The sequence below is a fragment of the Lathamus discolor genome, chromosome 1 (genome assembly GCF_037157495.1).
Source record: "Lathamus discolor isolate bLatDis1 chromosome 1, bLatDis1.hap1, whole genome shotgun sequence".
In the NCBI taxonomy this organism is placed as follows: domain Eukaryota; kingdom Metazoa; phylum Chordata; class Aves; order Psittaciformes; family Psittacidae; genus Lathamus; species Lathamus discolor.
The window spans coordinates 159904995-159930154 of NC_088884.1; the positions used below are offsets into that span (position 1 = coordinate 159904995).

Below are 25160 nucleotides of genomic sequence, written 5' to 3' on the forward strand. Positions count from 1 at the left end.
TGATCATAGAATCATTGAATGGTTTGGGTTGGAAATGACCTTAAGATCATCCAGTTCCAGCCACCCTGCCATGGGCAGGGATGCCTCATACTAAACATGAGGATGCAGGATGCCTCATCCAATACAAGGACCAGAGGGCATCAAATGAAACCAGTGCGTGACAGGCTCAGAACAGGCAAAAAGAGGTGTTCCTCTGCACAGCACATAGCTGAGGTGTGGGAGTTGTTGGATAGGAGGTCATGGATGCTAAAAGTTGACATCGGCCAAAGGGGAAGCAGGACAGCTTCATGATATATTAGTCCTCAAAACCATCTTCAGAGGTAATTTGGGATCACAGGCTGCTGGAAGGAAAAACGGACATTGGGGAACTCTTACTGCGTGCTGCCTTGTTCTTATAACCCTGCTGAGGCACAGGTTGGCAGCTGTGAGACAAGGCATGTTGGATTACCTGGATGTTGATCCTGACCCATTCTTGTGCTGCACTCAGTAGTGATGCCCCGGAGATGAGGACTGAGCTGAGGGCACTGTGGAAGCAGAGCCCAATCACAGGAGATGTGGCAGCATTCAGATACAACAATTTGATATCTGGAAATATTTCTATAATATCCTTTTCCCCCAGTGTTTTGTCTTTGTGTTCGCATCAGCCACACCAGTGAACTGGGAACTGCTGGGATTGCAGGGCAGCATTCCCACCTTCCCAGGTAACAACAGTTGGGAAAAGTCTGGGAATTGAGCTGTGGACACAAGCACGTGGATTTCCTCAACTGAAAAGGCCCCTCAGTGTGGAGCTGGGAGCCCCTTCTCCCATCTGGGCACAGAAGGAGACAGGAGTCTGAAGGCACTGAGACTCAATTACTTGCTTACTTGTGTTAAGCTCTGCGTGTGGTTACGTTAAGCTCTGTGTATGGCAATTGAGACTGCAGGATGGAGTTGCCCACTATGGTAGTAAAAAGCTCTGAACTTCAGAGCCTAAGGAAGCACCAGGGCCATGCAGAGCAGACAATGTGCTGAACAATGGGGTTCTGAAATCATCCAGCCTGGGCAAGCAGCCCCACTTGGTCTGTGGGTGGCCAAGATGATGATGAGAGTGTCTAACCATAGGATGGTTTGGGTTGGGCAAGACTTTAAAGGTCATCTAGTTCCAACCCCATACTTTGTGGACATGGCCTGTTGGGATTTAGCAGAGCTGCTTTCATTTTGGATTCCAGTTGCTTACCTGTCCTCTTTCTGCTCTTAGGATGCTTCTTTTTGTACCCCACTTCACTGATGATGCATTTCCATTCACAGGCAGGCTTTTAACTGCCATGAAGGACCTCAGCCAGCACTGCACGTTTATCCTCACCTTCAGGATTTCAGACACTTGTACTGGACTGTACCATGGGACAGTGATGGCACAGACATAGCCATGGGTGTGTGGATTTGTCTTGAAGGAAATGAAGCATAAGCATTCTTTTTGTTCTTCCTTCCTTAGACCTACAAGTCACGTGCATCAAAGTCATTATTTATTGCTTTTTCTTCTTGCCTCTCTTTCAGATTCTAGCAGTGGGAAGATGCTGATGAACAGAAATGATTCTTGGCTTTCTAATTCCTCCTCTGCTGACTCCTCCTTTGTGGAAGGAGGTGGCAACTTGGCAGGGATTGGCCTGCAGGAGGTAGTCATTGGCCTGATATTAACCCTCATTGACTTGGTCACGCTCCTGGGAAACACAATAGTGTTCATCTGCCCGGTGGTGGAAAAGAGGCTGCGCACCGTCACCTATATGTTCATCATGTCCTTGGCCATGGCAGACTTCCTTGTAGCTTGTCTGGTCATGCCCTTTAGGTAAGAAGTGCTTGCAAGGTAGGATCAGATGGTGGAGTTTGTGTGCGTGCAATGGCATTTCCCCTTGCTTAGTAGCTGCTCTTTGGGTAGAGCTGGATAGGAGTTCATGTGCTGTGCTTAGGGCTGGGCTTTCCAAAGAGCTTAATGGTGGTTGGCGTCTATATGTGCTTCTATACCTTAGTTTCTCTGTGTTTTACACTGGGTCTACTTATGGAGAGACTTCCCAAAGGTGGTCCTCCTGTTGGCTACATAGGGATGCTGGGCTTTCCAAAGAGCTTAATGGTGGTTGGGGTCTATATGTGCTTCTATGCCTTAGTTTCTCTATGCTTTATACTGGGTCTACTTATGGAGAGACTTCCCAAAGGTGTTCCTCCTGTTGGCTACATAGGGATGCTGGCTGCTGACCTGTACTATATATCCAGCCTTTGATGTGACTCCAATGCAATGGGTCCCATCTTCCAGGACTAGCTCTGCACTGCACATAGGGTCAACAGGGTTGCTAGAGGATTTTACATGCTCTGAGTGTTTGGGGAACGGGAGAAGAGGACTGTGACTGGTGTGTCAGCATTAAGTACAATGTGTTGTTCCTTCTAGAGTTTGAAAGGCAGAGCAGCAAATCACAGCATGTTTTCCCCTCATTTTTCTTATTCAAGAATGACTATTGAAATCCGTGCAGTTCAATTCTCTGCTTTCCATTTCACACTTCTTTAATCTTACCTTTTATTTTCTGGTAGTGGAAGGGAGAAGTAAAAATGTTCCTTGCTAGCATAAGAAAAGGGACAATTTGATATTACTGACTGTGAAAGGCTATTGCAGAGATGTTGTTCTTCATATTCTTGGTGAAACATGGAATTCTGATTGAACCAGAAGGAACAATGTACAGCAGGGTTTGTGGGGAAGACTGCTGTTGCAAATCAAACTGACTAGAAGAACCACAGTCTGCAGGGGGATAACAAATGGGACTGCTGCATGGGTTCTGATGCATGTTAGTGCATGCCAAAGAGAAGGGAAAGAAATGATCATAGGAGCCAGTTTGACCCAGGAAAACGTGACAGAAAGGGAAAACAAGTTTGTCGCTTGGTGCCTTAATTTCATAAGAATAAGACTGTTTTGTTCTGGTTTGGCTCGTGTGCAGGAGTGGTTCAGCTGTGCTTGGCTCTTGTCTGGGTACTCCAGGCAGCCCAGCCATTTCCAGGCTGAGTATTTCCAGCTACTCTTTTCTTTTGTGAGCATAAGTGAACCACAGCAGTGACTCATGCCCATGCTGTGTGCTTCTTTGGGCTTTTGTTGTTCCTTTTTCACCAGCATCGTGTCCAAGCTACAGAGACCTTTTACATCAAAGAGAGAGCAGGTACCACATCCTGGTGCCACTGATACCACATCCACAGGTACCCTGCGCTGTAAGAACATCTGCCAGGTCAAGTGCATCCCACCAGATGTGTGCTGATGGGAGACAGGGATTTGTGTGCGGGGATGTTCATGACAGCAGCGTGGTCTACTTCTGGAAGGCCATGGTGCTCACACCACAGGCTTTGAAGCATCTCTGGGGATAAGAGGGCTTCTGAGGAGTGGGAACAAGGCACCCAAGTCTATTATGGGACCCGTGCTTTGACTTCTATGGGACTCATCTGTAAAAAGAGCAATGAAACCTTTCTATGTGTGTGCTGCCCATGTGCAGGCTGGGTATGCTCCAGTGTACCCAGCTCTCTCTTTGCATTATGTCAGGTTTTCTCACTAACCCTTTCTCTGGTTAAACCTCAAAATCCTGCCTGAGATACATGGCTATCACTCCAGAAAACATCCTGAGTTGAAGAGATGGTGACATGGGTTAGTGTGAAGTGTCCCTGCCTATGGCAGGGGGGTTGGAACTGGATGACCTTAAGGTCCTTTCCAACCCTAACTATTCTATGATTCTATTCTACGATTCTAAGAGAAGGAAGACAACTGCTTCACGCAGTAACTGAGTCTCAGTGACTTCAGACTCATGGCCCCTTCTGTGCCCAGTGGGGAGAAGATGCTCCCAACTCCACAATGGGGGACTTCTCAGCTGGGGAAATCCACATGCATATGTCCACAGATCAGTTCCCAGAGTGGTGGGAAGGTGGGAATGCTGCGCTGCAATCCCAGCAGTTCACAGTTCACTGGTGTGGCCAATGGGAACACAAAGACACACCAGCATCCGCGCAGGGACAGGTTCTGCCATAGGCTGATGTTGCCTTGGATTGTTGTGTAGCATCCTACACAACAAAAAGCTCCTGGGGTCCTTCATCACCACTGTACCCAGTGTTGTGCTCTAGAACGACCTTCACAAGTCACTTAAATGAATCACTGCTGATCAGATGCAGAGCAGGCACTGGTTTCTAACTCCTCTGACACCAAGCTGACTCCTTGTGCCCTGCCAAGGCCCACCTGAATGCACTGCAGGGCAGCAGCACCACCTCCTCTGTATTTGCCCAGCAAGCTGTGAAGTTCCAGGATAATTAAAGCTTTGCAGGACCAAGTCATCACTCAGCCTTTCACATTGAATTCACACGCAACGCTTGTTTCAGCAGCACCCCAGGAGCTGCGGAAAGCAGGGGAAAGAAGGAGGAAGAGAATGGCATCTAATTGAATGCTATAGAAACGTGCACCAGCCTTCCTACAGCTGCTGTATGTTCCTTCCTTCACTGCTCACTTCTTAAAGATCCTTCCTGGCCTTGTTAGAAACGATTTTGGTGTAACGTCTGCTTTGTGGTGGTGTGCTCACCTTGCTGAGTCTTCCTCGTAGGGTTTAATGTTTTAACCAGGAGTTAGCTTTGACGCATGAGACCAGATGAAAACTGAGTTTCTTGGAGGAGAGAGCATCTTCCATGGCCCAGGAATTGGGTAGAGATCATAAAAGCCTGTTCTACACAGGAAAAGCTGTGATAGACAAAGCTGTGCAGATGCAGATTTGGGGAGCTCTGGGGAGCAAAAGACCTCCCTCAAGGCATCTGCTTGCAACAGGGTGCAGGTAAGAAGCATGGATTTGATCTTCTTTAGCCATGCCTCACCAAGGTGCTTTGTGTTGCGCTTTGAGGGTGAATCCCTGCTCTCTGAGCTGCAAGCCCAACTTTAGTACCTCAGTGTTAAATCGTGGTGTTACCACCACGTAGCCTTGAAGACACGCATGCAATGAGTCCTTCCAGCTGTGATTCCTAGCCGTTTTCTCCCGCAGCATCATTTACGAGGTGACGGGGATGTGGCTGTTTGGGAAGCTCTTCTGCAAAGTCTGGATCTCCTTCGATGTCATGTTCTGCACCGCATCCATCGTCACCTTGTGCTTCATCAGCCTGGACAGGTACTGCTCCGTCGTGACCCCGTACCACTATTCAAGAAGGATGTCCCGTGGCAGGTGAGTGGTGCTGCTCATCACTTTGGGTCCCTCCCTATATATCTATATTGGCCTATACTGACTCAAGACCAAATGAACTATCAACAGTTGCTGCCCAAAAGCAGAGTGATGTGGCAAAAAGATCTTTACACTACTTAAAGCTTTGCAGAAGATCTTCATGGGGTGCAAGAGAAAAGGGGAAATGCAGCGGAGTTGCTTTGGTGGAGCTTGTGGGAATGGACTTTTTTGAGCCAAGGATGGGTTGCAAAATGGGGTAGAAACAAGTGATGTGGCCTGACTTGTACCTGCAACTTGCAGGCATTTAATGGGACTAGGGGAAATGACACCCAGAAGAATGCATGTAGCAGTACTCCTCTGCCTCTTCAACTCATGATGCTTTCTGAAGTGATAGCCAAATATCTCAGGTAGGATTTTGAGGTTTAACTAGAGAAAGGGTGAGATAGAGAACTTGGAAACAAGGAGAGAAAACCTGACACCATGCAAACAAGAGGGAGCTGGAGTAAAGAGACTGCAGGAATCACAGCGTGCAAAGTAAATCCTGAGACATGACAACACTTCCCCATCCCTGGCAGTGTTTAAGGCCAGGTTGGATGGGGCTTGGAGCAACCTGGTCTAGTGGAAGGGGGTTGGAATTACATGAGCTTTAGGGCCCCTTCCAACACAAACCACTCTGATTCATGGAGGGAAATGCAGAGAAAAGAGGATGAGTTTTTCTAAGCTCCTGTCAAGGTTTTATGTGAAACATTGAAATTGGGACTGAAGAGGGGGAAAGTTGTCTAAGGGAGGACACTGGATCTGGAGTGCTTTACCAGGTGGGTTCAGGTTCTTTTGGGGAAGATTTTCCCCACTGTAACTCTTGCTGCGTGCTGTTTGGGAGCATAGGTCCCTAAGATGAGGAGGGGGCTGCACATCATGCTGTGTTGCAGAGCATGCACTGCAGTGGTTCTGAGGATCTTGCTGCTCAGAGGATAATGGCTAGAAACCCAAGCTGAAACCAAACAGGAAAGTTTACATGCAGTTGTTTGAAATATAAGCAGAAATCCTCTGCAAAACCTTTTCTCCTCATTTTTTTCAGCCATCCCTTACACTGACCCCAGTTCTGTAAAGCACAGACCCAGTTACCCCATTGTTACAGATATTCATGTCTGGACCTGTTGTACCCCATCTTTTTCCCTTCTCCAAGCCCTGTGGTACTGCAGAGCAGTGATATCCCACATGGGTTACCATGGGGATTGACTCGTATTGTGTGTTCTCGACTCAAAATGGCTCATACCCTCCCTCCCCTCCCTGTCTCTTTCCTTGCACAGATGCATCGCAATGACCTGCATGGTCTGGGTATACTCCTCCCTTATTTCCTTCCTTCCTGTCATGCAAGGCTGGAACGAGATCCCAGGGGTGGACTTCGATGCAGGCAGAGAATGCATCTTTGTCACCAACTGGATTTTTGCCATCGTGGCTTCTGCTCTGGCGTTTTTTGTTCCCTTCATGGTCATGTGCAGCATGTACTTCTTCATCTACCGTGCTTCGCGGCTCAAGGCCACTCGGGTCATGTCTCAGACCCTGGAGATCCACTACCACCCCAACAGCAAGCGGCAGAACCACCTGCAGCTGGAGAACAAGGCCACACGGACCATCAGCATCATCATTTCAGTCTTTGTGCTCTGCTGGCTGCCCTACTTTGTCCTCAACGTCTGGCTCGCAGCAAGAGGCACTGACTCCACCAGCACAGTCTTGGTTGAGGCATTCAAGATCATCACTTGGTTGGGGTATTGCAACTCCACCATCAATCCGATGCTTTATGCTTTCCTGAACAGGGACTTCCAACGGGCCCTGAAGAAGCTGCTCATCTGCAGGCACAGGTCTCAAGTGGACATTGGAGAAGACATGGTTTCCATAGCCACATTTTCCAAGACTGCTCCAGACATGGAATATAGCATTACGGTGCCAATGCCCAATGGTGCCCTGAAAGATAAACCCAAGTAACAGGGATTCAGAAACAGTTGCTGGAGGTGGTGGTACAGAAAGTGCCAGAGCACATCCTAATGGAAAAATAATGGGTAGGAAAATAGGGGAAGGAGGGGCTGGAATATTACAGCTGGGGACATAGGGCAAAAGTGCATTTCTTCATCTTGCACAGTTTTATAAACAAGGAACTTTGATATTTTAGGGCCAACTTGTTATAACTAATGGAGCTAATTCCTTCCTGCCTAATTACTTTTTAATGAGCATTTCCTAAGACAAATTCAGCCTTCATGCAGGGGAAAACAACATCAGTATGATAATGTGGACTTGTCTCCGTGTACATCCTGGTGATCTGCACTGTAAGGTGGGACAGTGTTTCTCATTTCTCAAGCCACTGCAGCTCTCACCTTGCAGCTTATATTACAGATTTCATAGAACCATAGAATGGTTTGGGCTGAAGGAAGCTTAAAGCTCATCCAGTCCCAACCCCCTGCCATGGGCAGGGACACCTTCCATTAGAGCAGGTTGCTCAGATTTGACAGGTTTTAGTAATTCTCTGTGTGATCAGCCTGTGTATGGGCATTAGGAGGGATGTGGTCAAGGAGAAGAGGTCACGTCTTTACAGAGGCACCACTCTGCAGTCCGGGCTGTTGCTCAGGGTTCAGCCCCCTTCCAAGAGGTTCAGTGCTTTCAGTGGCTTTCTGTGAACTACCTGTGAGTGTCCTTATGAATTCTGGAAGGGAATATCCTATGTAGCAGGCCCCAGGGGATGAGTAAGACTTGCTGAGAGCACTGAGTGCCCGTGGGGTTTAAAGGGGGCTGCAGGTGACCGACAGCAGCCAAAGAGAGGACATGAAGAGGAATTACTGTGTGTTCTGCACTGTGAGGTCTATGCCTTACTGCCATGGTAATACTGTAGAGTACTGCTGGACTATACAGCCATAAGAAAAGGACGATGAACGGGAATGATTACTTTTACCACTCCCAAGCGCTTGTCCGGACTTCAAACAGCATTAAACAGCACTGGCTGCCTGTGGGAGGACCATGAATTGCCTTACCAAAGGGTGACCCTGAAAAGACAGGCCTGCTCCCAAATGTCTGTGCAGCATCATAGCAGTGAGTAAAAGCAGGAGTTGAGCCCACAGGATCACAGACCACTCATACAACAGCCACTGCTTCCCGTGGCATGGTACTGATGGGGTCTCACACTGGTTTACATGGGAGTCATTGCACTCAGAGGCTGCTCTTAGACTGATCTTCCATGGACACAAAACACTTGGAAGGATGGTTTCTAAAACAGCTTCTTCTGAGTGCTCGCTCACCTACTTGGACTTGGGACAGGCAAGGTTTCTGCAGCCTGAGAAGCACAGGAAACAGCAGAAAGATATCCAGGTTAACATTTAATGCTAAAACTAACAGACTGAGGCTCTCAGAGGGGTGAAGAACATCACTTTGTTAATAAATAAAGGGGGATGTTAGTAAAAGCCCTGAGTGCTTCTGCTCTTCCAGCTCAAAGGTAGCAGAGGACTGTCCTCAGAAGTGTAGCAACAAGCAGGTAGCTACTGCCTGGAGCAGCTCAGCTACCGAAGATCCTGGTACAAACATCAGAAGTTCTCTTTCTCAAGAGCCTGGTGGAAGAAACAGCTCTGACCTGGGGTTGCAGCACTGGTACTCCTGTTGAAGGACTTTTCTTGGAGTGGGTCTCCCAGTTCCTACAACTCCAGTAACAACATGGAAGTGGTAAGGAGAATAACTACACAATCCTGCCCTTACTCTGGGGGGAAGCACCTAAATCCAGCGGGCACAAAGGTAGACAGGGGTGGATTTTGCTTCTGTTACCCAGTTCATATTGATAAAAATGGACAAAAACTGTTTCAGCTCCAGGAGCTTGGAGGGAAGGGAGATGAGGGACGGGCAACAACCTCTGCAAGAACAGGCTGGGACCCCACGGCTGTAGAATGCTGCAGAGCCTGAGACCAGAGCTCCCTCCTGCAGGGCTTTAAGCTGGCAGCTCCATGTTCAGGTGTCCCTCCACAAAAAGCGTTGGCAAGAAGGTACTCACTGATTTCCATGGCCACAGGAAGACCTGAGCCACTCTGGTTGTTGGTTTCTACATGTTAATTAACAGAAAGAAGGAAAATAAACCTGTCCATGAGATATCAGGGCTGCTATGTAAAGATTGGGGTCTAGTAGACAAGGTAGAAAGCGGCTGCTGTCACCCATACAGAGCTGAGAGAAGCCTGTCTTCATGGCTTTCCTGTTGGGATGTGAGCATAGAGCAAACACACATTAGATCAAGGCCTTCAGTCATGACTGACCATTCAGTCTGAGTTGACTGAAGAACATCCAGCAGGACAGGGATGGAACATGGAAGTATAGTGTAATTAAAACCTGACTTAGAGAAGGAAAACAACATGAGAGGTGCATCCTCCAGATAGCCTGGTTCTGAAAAGCTGGCAAAATGGAGCTGGTGGGGGTATTGAAGCTGAGCTGGACGTGTCCCAGCACAGAGAAGCATCCTCTCTCCCACTGATGGGGCAGAGGAAGTGGAGTTGCCAAAGGTGGGGATATGGGTACTTGCAGGCAAGACTTGAAGGAAAACTCAGGTTTTCCTCTGAGCTCAGAGGAAAACCTCTCTGGGTAGGTAAAAGACTTTCTGGAGCATAAAGGAGGAAAGACAGGGACAACCCACTCCAGCATTCAGTGCTAAGAAAGGCAAAGCCTCACTGACATGGGCAGTGAAGAGCTGAGTATGGCCAGGTGCTTTTGTGGCTGGGTATGCACAGCCCAGCGTGGGATTTGTACATGCCTTTGAGGGTAAGTGTAACATCCCAGAATACGTAGACATACCTAGTGTGAGCATGTATGGCATTTGGATACTGAAATGCTGCAGGGTCCTTGGAATAGGCAGCTGCTTACATCCAGCGCACATACACAGGGAGTTAAAAATACCATATTCTTCATTTCCTGTGCTCCATCTGTAATCAGTGAACCGGCAGAGAAGCTTCAGAGGTTTCAAACATTGGCATTTAACTGTGCATTTATAGCTGATGCTAACAGGGAAATTCAAAGGAAGAAGACACACTTAAAACTGCCTTCTGTTTTAACCTAGCTAAACTCCATAAAGTCCTGGTTTTGATCAGATACTGCAGCATTCTGGCTTCAACTGGACAAGCCAGTATCTAGATCCAAGAGCCTTTGTAATCCACTTCTGCCATATCATAAAGCTGCAGAGTATCAGCTGGTTTAATTGCTAGTCATAGTGTCACACCACAGTAGTGATCCATTGAATCCAACATCTATTTAAGAAACTGATTTCAGAGACTACAACTTTCAGGAGATTTAAGCCTGTAAAGCAAGAAAATGCATTGATAGAAAACCAGTTCTAACAGTGTAAGAACTATCCCTTCTTACCATAGAAGCACAGAATGGTTTGGGTTGGAAAGGACCTGAAGATCACCCAGTTCCAACCCCCTGCCATGGGCAGAGACACCGCACACTAGACCATGTCACCCAAGGCTCTGTCCAACCTGGCCTTGAACACTGCCAGGGATGAAGCATTCACCACTTCTTCGGGCAACTTGTGCCAGTGCCTCACCACCCACCCTCACAGGAAAGAGCTTCTTCCTTACATCTAACCTGGACTTCCCCTGTTTCAGTTTGAACCTGTTACCTCTTGTCCTATCACTACAATCCCTCTGTAACAGCTGAGAGCTTGCCTCTGTAATCCACTCAGTTTAGAGAGATCAATTTTCTTCTTTCTTCAGGAAGTATCTCACTTCCAAGCAGCATATTCTTCTTTGCAGCATCACATGCACTGTGGCAATTATGAGACAGGAAAGCAAAGCAAGTTAAGAGAGATGCAGCTCCCTTCCTTGTGTTCCAGCTACACTCGGCTGCCATCTGCAGCCTGCACTGAGCTGGCTCTGAACAGAAGCGACTACTAAAGTGGTTTCCTTTATAAATAAAAAAGTTTATTAAATCATTTAGACTTGAAAGAAGTCACAATAATTAAATGCACTCAACACCTGCAGCGAGTGCGTTCTGTACACCACCAACCCAAATGGATTGATTCTGGATTTTATAAATAAAAATTACCATATTTACAGGGAGAAATAAAAAGCATGGCATTAGGCAGTTAAATCAGCAGGTTACACAAATAGCCTACCAGTTGATTCCTTAAAAAGTACAAAATCTACAAGGTTACATACGACACGTATGACTTCATTAGGTTTAAGTCTGCAGAATCACAACATTTTCATACATCAGTTTTACTATGGCTCTCTCAACCACTGCCTAAAACCCCTCCTTTTCCGAATGGCCAAAAAGCTCCTTTTCCTTCTCTACAGGTTTATCTGTATAAAATGCATTCCCTAAGTTCTACTATAGTGCAGAAGTATGAAATGATTTTTTCTAATGACTGGCTATGGAGAGTGACAGTATGTACAACTGTGGTACTTTTTTTGCTTTAAAAATAGTGCAGCTTCCCAGTTTAGCCACCAGGAACAAAGAGTGGAGTCATAGTTCATTTCAAAATCCTCTTCATTTCACCAAAGAGCAAGTGATCCGGAGAGATACTCACTAGGCTTAGAGACTGTAATTTGCTCTATAAAAATACAGGATTTTCATTCTATTTACATGTTACAGATCTCTCAACTTACCCAGCAAGCTGATATATACAAGCTTCAAAAAACAACCCCCAGTAAACCCCCAAAAAAGGATAATGGAGCACACCATTGGCAAGCACAGTAGCTGGACCCATCCACCTAGGACAGTTAAGGTAAGAAGAATGGAATGTGAAAAGTGTGGTTACTGGTTTTCGTTGGCTTGTCAAAGGAAACCATAAATCTGTCCAACACGTCTTATATGTTAAACATGGCAAAACTCGAAAGTTGAAGTAAACTATTTCCAAAGATACACATTCTGCATCATAGGATCCTTCTGCTGAACAATCCCTGGAAAACCTGCCGCGTGGAAGAAGTGATCCTGAGGATAGTTATTTGCTTGGTTGTCTGGAATGTTTGTTTCCTGATAAACTCATTGTCCGTGACCTCTGCCTAAGCACTGGTTTTGGTGGGAGTTCCAAGTCTTCAAATACAGGGTTTTCTATGATTGCTGCAGCCTCTGGTCTTTCAGTGGGACTTGGAGAGAGCATGTCCTTCACCATGGTGTACTGAAAGAAAACACAGCATAAATGTTACATGCACCAATTCATGCATTCTTTCTTATTTAATGTTCTGTATGAACAAGAGGAAGATGTTCCCAGTTGCTATCTTGAGTAATTTGGGTATTAGTGCTTTGGCACAGTAGCTAGAAGTGCATTAAATAGATGAAAATGGACCACTGAGCACCTGTTAAACTGTCTTTGTTGTCAAGGACAACAATCAATTTGGCAAATCAAATCTGAACGAAGATTCAAGTTATAAAACCTTTCCACTATTTGCCATCAAAAAAAAAAAAACATTTAAAACACATGTAATATAACTTGTGAGTAATTGTTTGCTTCATAGAATCACACAATGGTTTTGGTTGGAAGAGATCTTCAAAATTATATAGTTCCAACACCTTTGCCACAAGCAGGGACACCTTCAAGTTTAAACTATCATGTTTTAAGGCATGCAGTAATTCTTCACAGTGAATTAGAGGTATTCCTTTAAATATACAGGCAGTCTGAATGTTTCTCTCCAATTTAACTAGAATCAGTGTCCTGCTCATCACATTCCACTAGGCAGCCTATAGCTATAAACCAAGAAAGGCTAGTCTCATTTAGCTGCTGGTCTGTCTGAAGCTACCATGAACCCAGAAAGCATCTCAGCTTCTTACTGGAGAGGTTTTGTATATCACCTCCTCTTTATGCACAACTGCATCACTTTAAAAAACCCACTAATAAGAACACATCACAATTTGCTCACATGATTTCCCACTTGAGAGATAAGTTCCTGGAGTGAGATCTCACACAGCCATGGTGCTACCTACAGTCTCCCCTTTACCTGTCTGGAACTCAGCACTTTGTGTGAATGTGGACTTGTTGCAAGGAACCATGTCAGGATGTATGTGAAATGAATGACAAAGGGAAGTCAGGTATAGTTACTGGAGGTAAATTGTGTGACAAAAGTATCATCATCCACATTATTGTAATGTTATAGCTTCAAAAAGGAGAAAAGTACAGGGATAGAGAGAGGAATCTTAATAACACGAAAGCTACTTTTTCCCATCCTTTTTTACCTGCAAAGCAATTGAAAAGCAAAGAAGAAAGCAACACTTTTAAACAAAAAGTTACCATTAACAGCATCAGATGCACTTACCTCTTGTGCATATTTCTGAATGAACAATGGTGGGAACTTCAAATTTCTAACATCACTTAAGGTCTGCAAGAATATTAGGAAAAACATGTAACTTTTCCAAAATACCATTCTCCACTACTATTACTCTATAATTTTTAAAAGATATGTAGACTATTCAAACAAATCAGCCTGATGGAAAAAAAAACCTTGTTTAAATCATATAGCATCACAGACTGGTTTGTGTTGGAAGGGACCTTAAAGCTCATCCAGTTCCAACCCCCTGCCACAGGCATGGGCGCCTTCCACTAGACCAGGTCGCTCCAAGCCTTGTCCAACCTGGCCTGGTTTAAAGGCTCGCTGCAGTGGTTAAAAATCACAACATATTTAAAACAGGCAAGTTCCTGCTTCCCTGGGTATGCAGCATGCATTAGGAATAGTGTTACAAGAATTCTGATCTCTGCAGTTTTAAATCAGATACACAAACTTGTCCTTTCTTGGGCTCAACGAATCTGTGCACTATCCATAATCCTCAAGATCATCTACACCAGTATGAAGACACATGACCAGATCTGTCTCAACAACGTAAGCACTAGTCTTTAACCTTTATGGACTAACGAGTTGATTTATGAGCAGTTTTGAAAGCAGAGCACGTTGTATTTCTGTGTCCTTTACAAGGCAGCTGGTCTCCTTCTGTGTTTCTTTCATAACCAGCACATCAGCTCCACCTAGTGACAGTATTTTTCCCATGTTCGGCCACACCATTAGCTGCACCTTACTCAGTTCAGCATGTTTTTATCACAGTGTGGTTTGGGTTGAAGGGACCTTAAAGCTTTTCCAGTTCCAACCCCCTGCCATGGGCAGGGACACCTTCCGCTTGAGCAGGTTGCTCCAAGCCCTGTCCAACCTGGCCTATCGAGGATAGCTCTTTATGGGGTATGTGTTTTAGCAAAACTGATTTTAAGGACATTGAAATCGGTTTCAGTGCAAGGGGTTCAAATTCAGCACTGCTATTCCTTGAGTAGACTAGACTCTTTTGTACCATAAAACCCCAGAGCATTTTAAGCAAGAGAATGCAATGCCAGCGTAGGTGAAGCATTTGGTCAGGCTGCATTCATGGTGTGGTTCAAGTTGCTTCTTACGTCTCTGCTGAAAGCAATCCATCTTCACATGAAAATTTACCCCCCTCCCAGGCACATATAAATTCTAAATACAAGTTATAGCGACTCTTTCTTTCTTGCATAGGCCACTGGTCATCACATACAAGAGGATAAACATTCTTGGCTGCAGCCCCTGCTCTCTGTGAACTTGCTCCTGAGCAAGATGGATCTCGCATCCATTTTAACAGCAAGCAAGAGTTGTAATGCACCATCAAACATCCCAAATTCACGTTTCATGCAATGAAGGTAACCAGCTACTGGAAAGATTGTGCTTGAAGCTGGGAGAGACTCACAGCTAAGACTCACTATAGGAAAAGGAACAGCAGTTTTTCACTATATGCTCTGAGTGGAAAAGCACTGCAGATGCAAATGAAGGAAGAAATAAAAATGCACAGCATGGTTCCAATTCTTGAATGCAAATCAAGCTGGTAGGCTTAAAGTCACAAGCTATATTTGTTGCTTGAATTCTTGGCTATCCTAGTTCAATAGTTTCTCTTACTTGGCTTGACAACAGAAGAGCTTTGTAAAGAAATTAAGGCCTCAATTCAACTGCACACATTAGGAAGACGGCAATTTATTTTCAGTGATTCAGGGGTCTGTACGAGGCTGATAAAGAAGTTGTGCTCCTGATTGCAAGACTTGTCAAAAGTGAAAAGAACCTCTTGCAAGTGTTTCACCAAGCGAATAGCTGCTTTAAACAAATATACATACCCTGACCCTCTCCATCTGTGTGCTGAAAGGGTAAAGCAGCTCAAAAAGAATCAGTCCCAAAGAAAAGATATCCACCTTGTGTGAATAGGTGTTCCCACAGATCTGGAAATTCAAAATGAGGGTTAGGTCAGTCAAGTCACTCACTGTATGTGATTATGTACAACACAAACAACCCCTTACAAGTTAACATATGGAAGTGATTAGCCCTATGCAGAGCTGAAAACTAGAGGACAGGCACATGAGTGAGCAAGGTCCTGATCACCAGCTCCTCTTTACAGCTGCAAAGCAAGATGTTCCAACTTATCTTGCACAATAGCGTGCCCTTGCTCAATTAAATTCAGTGTTATACATTTATCTAGTACATGAAAAACAAGATAACTGAATGCGTCCAAGTACAAATCATTACTCACTTTTTTCCCCTATAATAAATGCATATATTAAAATATTAATTTTGGGATTCAATTTAGTTCAAAACTCTACTTTGATGATGAAGAATTTAATTAACTTGATTGCAACAATTTACTGGAAGGAATTCCTGATCTTTTGAGCTCCCAGGAATTCAGGTGACTTCCAGGCACTGCCAGATATAACTTTAGAGCACAGAGTACAAACCTGTTCTGGGCTCATGTAGAGTTTGGTCCCTACTTGTCCTGTGTGCCTGGCATAAGCTGGCATTGGGGTGAGCACTGATTCTTCCTCCTCATCTTGGTCCATAGCAGTTACCAGTCCAAAATCCCCAACCTTTACTATGTCATCCATTGTGAAAAATATATTGGAAGGCTACAAAAGCAAACAGGTAAAAGGAGAAAAGAAAAAGTAAGTATTAAACAAGTCTCAGTGTTTCAGAAGATACAGCACTTTGTTCTAATTCAGATAAACCACGCTGTCAAGGCTAAAACCACTCATTCAACATCAGGTTAGCAGCACCAACTGATGATCTTAGCTATTCACAAGAAAGGGACTACTTGTGCATTAAACAGTCTCCCTTCCCAAAACTCAGACTGCTCATTTGTTGTCATCCCATATTGGTTTACTGGCACTACATGGGTCTGCTGAGTAACATACACAGAAGTCAACAGCTGTTGGGAACAGCACAGATAAGTTATCCAACTCTCCATCACATGGCAAATTCACACCAGATGCTGGGGTTCTAACTCCAAGTCTTTTTTATTGTAGTCTCTGAGCGCTAAACTCATTTGCCAGCACATAGCACATCATCTTAAAGTTAAGTTGTAGATACAGTGGAAATCTGGGAACAAGGTCTGCTTGTCAGTTGGTGCCATGCAGTTTAACTGTGGGAATATCTGTTTGCATAACCATTACAAGTTTATTTTTGATGGAAGCTCAAGAACTGTGCAATTCGTAAGAGCAGCAACAGTAAAGATGCGGCTTAACAGTGATGATGTGGCTGGTGGTACCAGCTTGTTTGCCAGGTACCACTACCTTTGGTTTAAGCTACTGATAAGAGAGCCTGGAACTGAGATGCCGCCTTGCTAATGGTGAGTATCAGAGATGGTTTTCCAAGAGATTTGCATCCTGGCTTATAAAATAGCACACACCAAATGAATGACTATTGCTTTGAGACATGACTGCTCCACCTCAGTTACAAATAAAGCCAGGCACACAAAGTTCTGGGAGAACAGACCGATCCTGCAGGAAGAAGCAGCAAGATTATTGCAGTCCTGGTGTCTTCAACTCAAGAAGGACATGGGAGCTGTTGGAACGAGTCCAGAGGAGGCCACGAGGATGATCAGGGGACTGGAGCACCTCCCGTATAAAGACAGGCTGAGGAAGTTGGGGCTGTTCAGCCTGGAGAAGGCTGCGTGGAGACCTCAGAGTATCTGAAGGGGGCTACAAGGATGCTGGGGAGGGACTCTTCATTAGGAACTGTAGTGATAGGACAAGGGGTGATAAGTTTAAACTTAAACAGGGGAAGTTTAGATTGGATATAAGGAGGAAATTCTTTACTTTGAGGGTGGTGAGGCACTGGAATGGGTTGCCCAAGGAAGTTGTGAATGCTCCATCCCTGGCAGTGTTCAAGGCTGGGCTGGACAGAGCTTTGGGTGACATGGTTTAGTGTGAGGTGTCCCTGGCCATGGCAGGGGGTTGGAACTGGATGATCTTGAGGTCCTTTCCAACTCTAACCATTCTATCATTCTATGTACAGGGGAAGGGCTGAGGTGTGGTAAAGAGGCAGGTGGTGCTGAGCATACTTCTCTTGGGGCTCCTGGACCTTTGAGGCTTGGTGAATATGGTCCATGCTTTGTTGACATAAACCCTCGAACAGGAGGAGGCAGACAGATAGAGGGCAATATTTTTCCACAAGATTAAAGGACTACAAAGCTGACCTATTTCAAAGTCCACCTGACTTCCTCAGTTAAAGACAAACACACACTGTGCCAGAGAGAATGGCATTAAAAAGGCTTCTTGGTGGGTTTTCTTTTCAAGCAACGGCCAGCTCTGAGATAAGCACTACAGAAATAATTAGATAAAACTTGTTAGTTCCACAGTGCCCACATCCTGCCTCTCAAACTGCCTTCTGAGGCAGGTTTTATCTCCTGCTGTAGTTTCCTGTAACAAATACCATGCCCTTCAGAGTCACAGCTCAGTGCACAAAAGCTACTACTCTGTGAATCCATAGCATCTCCAGGCTGTCTCTGAAGCATTTATATAGCACCCACCCTCTGACTGCACACCCACGTTGTTAAAAATCTTTATATCATAATGTTAATGCTCAAGGCACAAACGTCTCCATTAGGGAATTGTATCCCATTGCCTTGATCTCCATTTGCCGCCTCCTCCAACAAACACATCAGGAGTCAACAAGATCTGTCTTGCTTCAGAGTGGAAACTCTTTAACAGGAAGGTTTAATTCTCAGGCTTTTCTGGCTGAAAACAGACCCTGAATAGGCTAGCATATAGTTTCTACAAATTAAGGAGAGTGGATTATAGAATCATCACAGAATGGTTTGTGTTGGAAGGGACCTTAAAACTCATCCAGTTCCAATCCCTGACACGGGCAGGGACACCTTCCACTAGAGCAGCTTGCTCCAAGCTCCTGTGTCCAGCCTGACCTTGAACACTGCCAGGGATGGGGCAGCCCCAGCTTCCCTGGGCACCCTGTGCCAGCGCCTCAGCACCCTCACAGGGAAGAGCTGCTTCTTCAGATTTAAACAGAAGAGATTTAGTTTCTCTGCTCTTGCAAAGTGCCAGCAAAAATAAGCCATCAAGATCACATTGGGAAAAGGAAGTCTAGGGCAGGTGCATGCAATTCTGATTTAAATCGAAAGAATACAACTACCCTCTAATTTAGTTATCTGCATAAAGTTAGTTATCTCCTGATTCTTCAGTCGGAATTCCCATTTTTCCACAGACAGATGTGAGTTACCCATACATTTGGAACACCACTATTTAATTCAATTAAGGCTGCAAAATACATCTAAGACAGTTCTTGCAGCTCTATGAACCTCCTAGTTTCTTTTGAGCTGTCAAGCATGACCAAGAGCTTATTCTTGATTCACTTGACAGACAAGACTTCTGTTTCTGTACTTCAAAAGAATCTGAACTGTGACCTATTCGCTTGCCTAAACTCTTGCCCCGTTGTTCTTAATGGTACCTCTGATAAGCAGGAGCCCAATTAATGCACCTCAATGTGCACTGTTCATTTCAATATTTAAAAGATATTCCTAAAGCTTTTTATATGCGTGCATACAGATTTATTTTCACACAGACCAAGCAGGCTTTGTTCATGCCAATGAGAGCAAGATGAGACCTCTTCTATCAGCCAGCTCTGCCTCTAGCAAAGATAAAACAGCTTTGCAGGGTATCTGCCTGTTAGCGCTGGATTGGATGGATGACCAATCTCTTGGGCATATTACAAAATTAGGTGAGATCTGTTCCAAGTGGCTTCTGAAAACTACAGAAAACCCCTAAATATACTGTTGGTTTGACCAAATTCATACACAATGGACACTTGGGATCCAAGAATAACACATATACACGTATGGCAAGCTTTCTGAAGCAGGAAGTTGTTCATTCAGGGAAAGGATTTCAGAGTTGTTTATACCAAGTAAACAAAATAAAATCTCTTGTTCAAACTGATGCCAGCATTAAACTTTTAAGTTGTTCCAACAAAAGGCTACACAAGTGCTGATTGTACCACCACAGTTTTAAGTGAAGATCTACATAAGCGTTACTGAACAGTGATCGGAGGCAAGACTCCAGAGTCACAGCTGACAGTATTGTTAAGAAAGGTTATTTATGAACATGCCAAACAACATATTAGTATGAGGATTTAATTACTTTTCTGGTCAGTTTCTTAAGCACTAAAGATTTGACAGATAACTGCTTCCAGGGAATTGCTTAATGCTGATGGAGAAGAAAATACTTGGATGGGTTAGTGAGTTGTTTTAACTTTGAAGTATCCTTTCAGTGATCTCACACCTAAGATGGCATTATCTTTCATCTCTACCAATACAAAACGATTACCATCTGAGAAGCAGCAACAGCGGTTATAATAATTTCAGTATTAACTCCACTGAGGGAGGTACTAATTCCTCCTCAAAGCAGGAAGGAGAAACAGGAACTACCTCTCCACCATTTGGCAAAAGCAACCCATTTCTTAGAGCTAAGACTAACTTTAGCTGTGCTCTTCAATTCAATTGTGGTATTTGGTAACACATACTGATGCTTCCAGTGCTGGAAGTTCAGCAAGATTAGGCACTAACACAAGATCAGAAGCAAAATGAAAGGTACAACGTTACTCCTGACTTTGGTTATGTTAAATGCCAGAGGTAAAAAACCAGCTTTCCCAGTCTTAACTGTCTGGATGTTATCAGACATTAAGATTATGAATCCTTCAGAAACCCACACTGTGATAGTTGGCACTGACTCAGAATTCAACCCTAAGACAGTTTACACTTCAATCCTACAGCAGTAATACTTTATTACTTTCTCTAACATGCTGCTCTTCAGCAGTACTGCTATAGAAAGAAGACAGAAAATACCAGAATTAGTATCATAGAATCATTTAGGTTGGAAAAGACCTTTAAAGATCATCGAATCCAACTGCACTCAACACTGCCAAGTATCTGCTCCACTTGAAATGGTCGAACAGGATCCAAAATAGTTTTGCCACAGAGCTCAGAGATGAACAATCCTGTATAAAGAACCTGAATTAAAAGTGCCATAAACCAAATGCAACCGATCCGTGCCAGGTACAAGAAGTCTTGCTGTAAGAAAGACTTTAATTGCAATAAGGAATGATTAATGTTTATTTCCTCGAGCACTGCACCTCCACATTATGGTACAGATGTTAACTCAGCTTTTGTAACACTCAAGCTGAGGTCACTGATAAGAGTCAACTATCTTAGCAGGATTTGTCTTCAGTGCCATGTTAATCCCACACCCCAAAATCATGTTACCTGTATCCACAGCCTCATGATCTCTCAGTTTAAAGCAGACCGCAACATTGAGCTGAACAGCCTGGCACGGCTGTATCAAGAGCAGCCAAACTTGGAACTGCTGATGCTCAAGTCTGTAACGCAGTGGAGGGACAGCTACCCTATGATGCCATGTGAGTCAATCCATGTGCTTTGGGGAATTTTACAGCACTAGAGACCTTTGTATGATACTCCAGGCACACTTAATTCAATGACAGCTCCAAAGATAATCTCAGAGTACTAAACCTGAGAACGTTTGCCTACAGGACACAGGCAGTGAGATAACCAGTGACAACCAGAATTTGGGAGTTCAAGCATTCAGTGATGATCAAGCCAATAAATAAGTAAAATCCAACCCATTTCCTACAGTAACCTATGAATACAAACCTTGAGATCCCTGTGCATTAATCCTTTGCTATGCAGAAAGTCAACCGCTTCAGCTATCTGCAGAAATATCTGCAGACACTCTGTCCTTTCCCTCTCCTCTATCATGCACCTTCTGCTCATCCAGTCTTTAAGGTTCTCTTTCCGGCAGAGCTGCATCTGGATGTAAAGATACACCTTTGGAGAGGTGGGTTTGACTTTTTCTGCAATATTTTTAGAAAGGTCCAGGCTTAAACTTGTTGGCCTTGGTGGAGAAACAGAGAGGGGACTTCCTGAAGCAGATTTCTTGCTATCAGATTCCTCTGTACTTTTGGCCTTCTCCTCAGAAAGACCCTCACCGCGTGAAACATCGACTTTATCTTCCTTACTAGAAGCGTTTCCACAACCAGAATCCTCAAACACGATAGAAGAGGAGGTCCCCTCCTTCAGGTGTACAACAGGAACAGCCGAGGAACATGTTTCCAAGGAGTCACAGAGCTCGTTATTGTTGATAGTGCTGTCTTCTACATCACAGCCAGTAAGGACACTGTCCTGAAGGTTCAAGAGTGGATCTTCTGACTGGTGTAAGTCCCTGTTGTTTGTCTCAGAAAATTCCAGAGGAGAAAACTGGCTTCCAGATGAATCAAACTGACCACAGGGTATTCCCACAGACCCTACCCTCTCCCATGAAGTGGCAATAACTTCAACTTGCTCCTTTGTAGAAAATGGCTCTGTTCTGATCTTAAATGATGGGACATCCATTGGACTGGGAGAACTGAGTGGCCAGTCAGTGCTGGAAGAACAAAATCAAGAGGTCAATACTACAGAACTTCATTCCACTAAAGATGCATGTTCAGAAGCCCAGGTTTTAACAACTGCTACCTCTGAGAACCATGTCACACCCTAATGGCAAATGACTCCCAAGGGTGGGAATCACTAATAACCAGGATTTAGCATGCATTTTTCTTAGGAGGATAATTCTTTCTCATTGAGTGTTGATAAAGGAAGATCTGGCAAGCTCTGCTGCCTGGATTCCCAATGTGCAATCAGGCTTATCTTCAGCTGGAAAAAATTTAGTCCTATAGAACATGCATTGCAATGACTATTTAAAGTGCCTTGGCAGAATTACAGCTGCAAAATGTTAATTTGATGCCTGAAATATAAAGGTCACTGTATTCTAAAATCATTAGGCGTGTAAAGATGTTATTATGAGACCACTATTATTTGTATTAGGCCTCATTCTTTAACAGCTAAAATACACCCACTTTTTCCTTTCTCTTAACATCCTCCAACTCCTTTATCCAGTTTTCCATTTTTAACCTACTCCTACCAAGCTTTAGAAATAGTCACTCTGATTATCCCTCCTATTTCTGCTAAAATAAATTCACTGCAGCACTGGAGTACTGAATCAGATCCATCTAAACCAAGCCAATAAAAAGGAAGAAAGCAGTGCAAAGGAACAAAGAGGACAGAGATGCAGAAGTTCAAAACTTAATCACAGTAGCAATGCTTCAACCTTCCAACCACCCGAAGATTCAATGACAGAATTTAAATTAGGAACAAGATGCTTCCTAAGCTGAAAGAAGGACCTTAACACAACAGAGGACCCAAAAAGGTCCAGAGAGGGTGGTGAGGAACAGGAACAAGTAGCCCAAAGAAGTAGTAAAAGCTCCATCCCTGGCAGTGCTCAAGGTCAGGCTGCATGACAGCCTTGCGCGACATGGTCTAGTGGGAAGCATCCTTGCCCATGCCAGGGGGTTGGAACTTGATGATCTTAAGGCCCTTTCCAACCCTAACTATTCTATGGTTCTATGATAAATCAAGAGACACTATGCACAAGAGTGAAATATTTGTACCTTTTTCAACTGAAAGGTTGACACAATAAGTTAATAACCAGCTCTTTCCTACACAGTCTTTCCATCTTCCTGGATCATCTACCAGTTCTGCAATTCTGTCAATGCACCACCTCAAACTCAGTTGTTAAAAACCCCCATGAGTTACCTTTCATCTTTTAACCACTGTTCATCCATCTTTTCTTGCCATCTCTCCGGTGGAGCTTCCAGCCACGCATTGAAGTACCGCACAATACCTGGATGCTCAAGCTTAGCCAAGGCCTTGACTTCTCGCATCACCTTTTCACGAGCCAGTTCCCTACAATGTGGGGTGAGGAGAAAAATAGAGACGTGGTCACATAAAGCAACAGAAGAGTACAGAAACTTCTGCAAAGGAATTTAATCAAAGCTATGTCTTAAATTCCCCAGAGTAACTCCTTTAGTTAGAAGCATGGAGGAGCAGTGTGTGCTCATAATGGCTAAGTATTTAGTCATCCCTTTTCAAATTACAGGCAGCAAAACTGAGAAGAAAAGGTTCATCTTGCTCTTAGCTGTTTACAGGATAGAAAAAACACCACTAAACAGCAATAGCATACAGGGATGTAGAAGACACTGACACAAAAGAAGACAGACAGCAATACCTTAGTATTTCTTTTGTACTTGGCATAACATAAGGAGACTGCATAAAGACTATCTCCATTCTATGCACAGGAAAGCAAGTAGCCTGCTATTTATTGAGGTAAATAATCTCTCTTCTTAAGACTGAAACTGGATCAAATGAAGTCAGATGGTTTTATTTAACGGATTTGCATATGCTTGGAAAAGAATAATTTAGGCTACCTTAAATTTCTGAACAAAACCTTTAATCTTAAATAGTCACACTTATTTAATGCATTCAAAAAAGTAGTCATTCTAGATTTGATAGCTTTACCCCCTCCCTCTACTGGCCTGCCTGTTGCTGTTCTAACTTGAGATATCCAGAAGCAGTGTCTCCCATCTCCCACTAAAAGGAACTGCTGCAAGCTCTGTGTAGGGTAATTCAGCAGCTTGGCTTGACCACCTATGACTGAAAGAAAAGGTAGGGGTTGTGGGACCAGAAAATGAAACAAACGGACAAATGGAGTCAGAAAAGCTGGTGAGGGAGAGAGAAAAGAAAGAGAAGGTGAAGTAGGAAAGGTAAGGAGAGGAAGGAGAGAAGCAAATTAACAGTGCTACAAATAACTGGTCCTGTTATCAAAGGCTCTATTCATCAAGGAAATCAAAGGAGTTCCCATGTAGCCGCAGCATCCTCACAAGTGTCCTGCTATGCAAGTATTTTAGCCAGGCAGGTCACCCTTCTGCTGTGATTGCACATGCCAAATTCTCGGTGCCAAAATTAAGCCAGCCCCCCCCTTAAAAAGTATGTCATTCATCCTAATGAAATATCTGGGACATCAGTTCGGGAACAGATGGTTCAGTGTAGGGTGGGATCCCACCATTCATTCATTGCTTCTGTATCTCAACAAACTCATTCATTACCTGTTAGGTAAACGGATCCTTTTGATAGCATAGTTGCAGTCATCCACTTTATTTCTGGCTTCGAAAACAACTCCAAAGCCTCCACGACCCAGACACTGAATTGGTTCAAAATCTGTTAGATATCTGGGAGAAGGGAGGTGTGAAGAAGGGAGGATAGACAAGAAAAATGCATTAGTACAGATAGAAAAATAACTTACGACTAAGAGCGAAGTATTTTTGTACAGGCAAAACATGTTAATCCACTTGAAGCATTTCTTATCTTTTTTCCTGTTCACCCACTGAGGCAACCAGATGGTTACCTACGTAAGAAATGGACTGAGATGCTGGGTTGTGATAGACAGTGAATAAAGGCATAATCAACAAGTTCCTTTACGCATACACATGACAAACTGAAGAAGTTTTTCAGAGTATTAGGGACACACTGGATCATGGATCACAAGTATGTAGCCTAAGTTTCTATACCCAAAAGAAGTGGTGTCAGCTAAGTACTTTTTAAGTCACAATAACCCCAAAATACCCCACCCAAAATATTTCCTATTTCTGCTACTAGTCTTCTAAGCATCCCTTCTGAAACATCACTGTTCTTGAATCTCATTTTCTTTCTTATTCTTCCTCATTTTCTATACTCCAATTCTTACTTGCAGTAAGTTGCAGATGTTCAGATGGTCACATTTTAACCAGAGTATCTTAACATTTC

The 25160-nt window shown here is 44.1% G+C and overlaps 2 protein-coding genes and 1 long non-coding RNA gene across 4 annotated transcripts in view; 2 read left to right on the forward strand and 1 right to left on the reverse strand.

The window, feature by feature from the left end:
- The first annotated feature begins 1550 nt into the window (after nucleotides 1–1550).
- Nucleotides 1551–7178, forward strand: LOC136007438 (octopamine receptor-like). Its single transcript, XM_065665320.1, has 3 exons — nucleotides 1551–1822; nucleotides 5019–5195; nucleotides 6503–7178. Exons 1-3 carry the CDS (start codon nucleotides 1551–1553, stop codon nucleotides 7176–7178), a joined length of 1125 nt encoding a protein of 374 aa, XP_065521392.1.
- Nucleotides 7179–8659: 1481 nt separating this feature from the next.
- On the forward strand, nucleotides 8660–16409 carry LOC136004854 (uncharacterized). The gene is made up of 3 exons (XR_010608604.1): nucleotides 8660–8897; nucleotides 11805–11937; nucleotides 14684–16409. It is a non-coding gene; the product is annotated as an uncharacterized LOC136004854 (long non-coding RNA).
- Nucleotides 11110–25160, reverse strand: part of EIF2AK3 (eukaryotic translation initiation factor 2 alpha kinase 3) — a 48487-nt gene continuing 34436 nt past the window's right edge. For both annotated transcript variants that reach the window (XM_065661750.1, XM_065661760.1), the window contains 7 exons: nucleotides 24464–24586; nucleotides 23115–23264; nucleotides 21138–21906; nucleotides 15922–16089; nucleotides 15310–15411; nucleotides 13463–13525; nucleotides 11110–12330 (listed from right to left, as the gene is read on the reverse strand). In XM_065661750.1, coding sequence (XP_065517822.1) covers nucleotides 12154–12330; nucleotides 13463–13525; nucleotides 15310–15411; nucleotides 15922–16089; nucleotides 21138–21906; nucleotides 23115–23264; nucleotides 24464–24586 — 1552 coding nt within the window. In that variant the 3' untranslated portion in view covers nucleotides 11110–12153. The remainder of the gene's footprint in view (nucleotides 12331–13462; nucleotides 13526–15309; nucleotides 15412–15921; nucleotides 16090–21137; nucleotides 21907–23114; nucleotides 23265–24463; nucleotides 24587–25160) is intronic.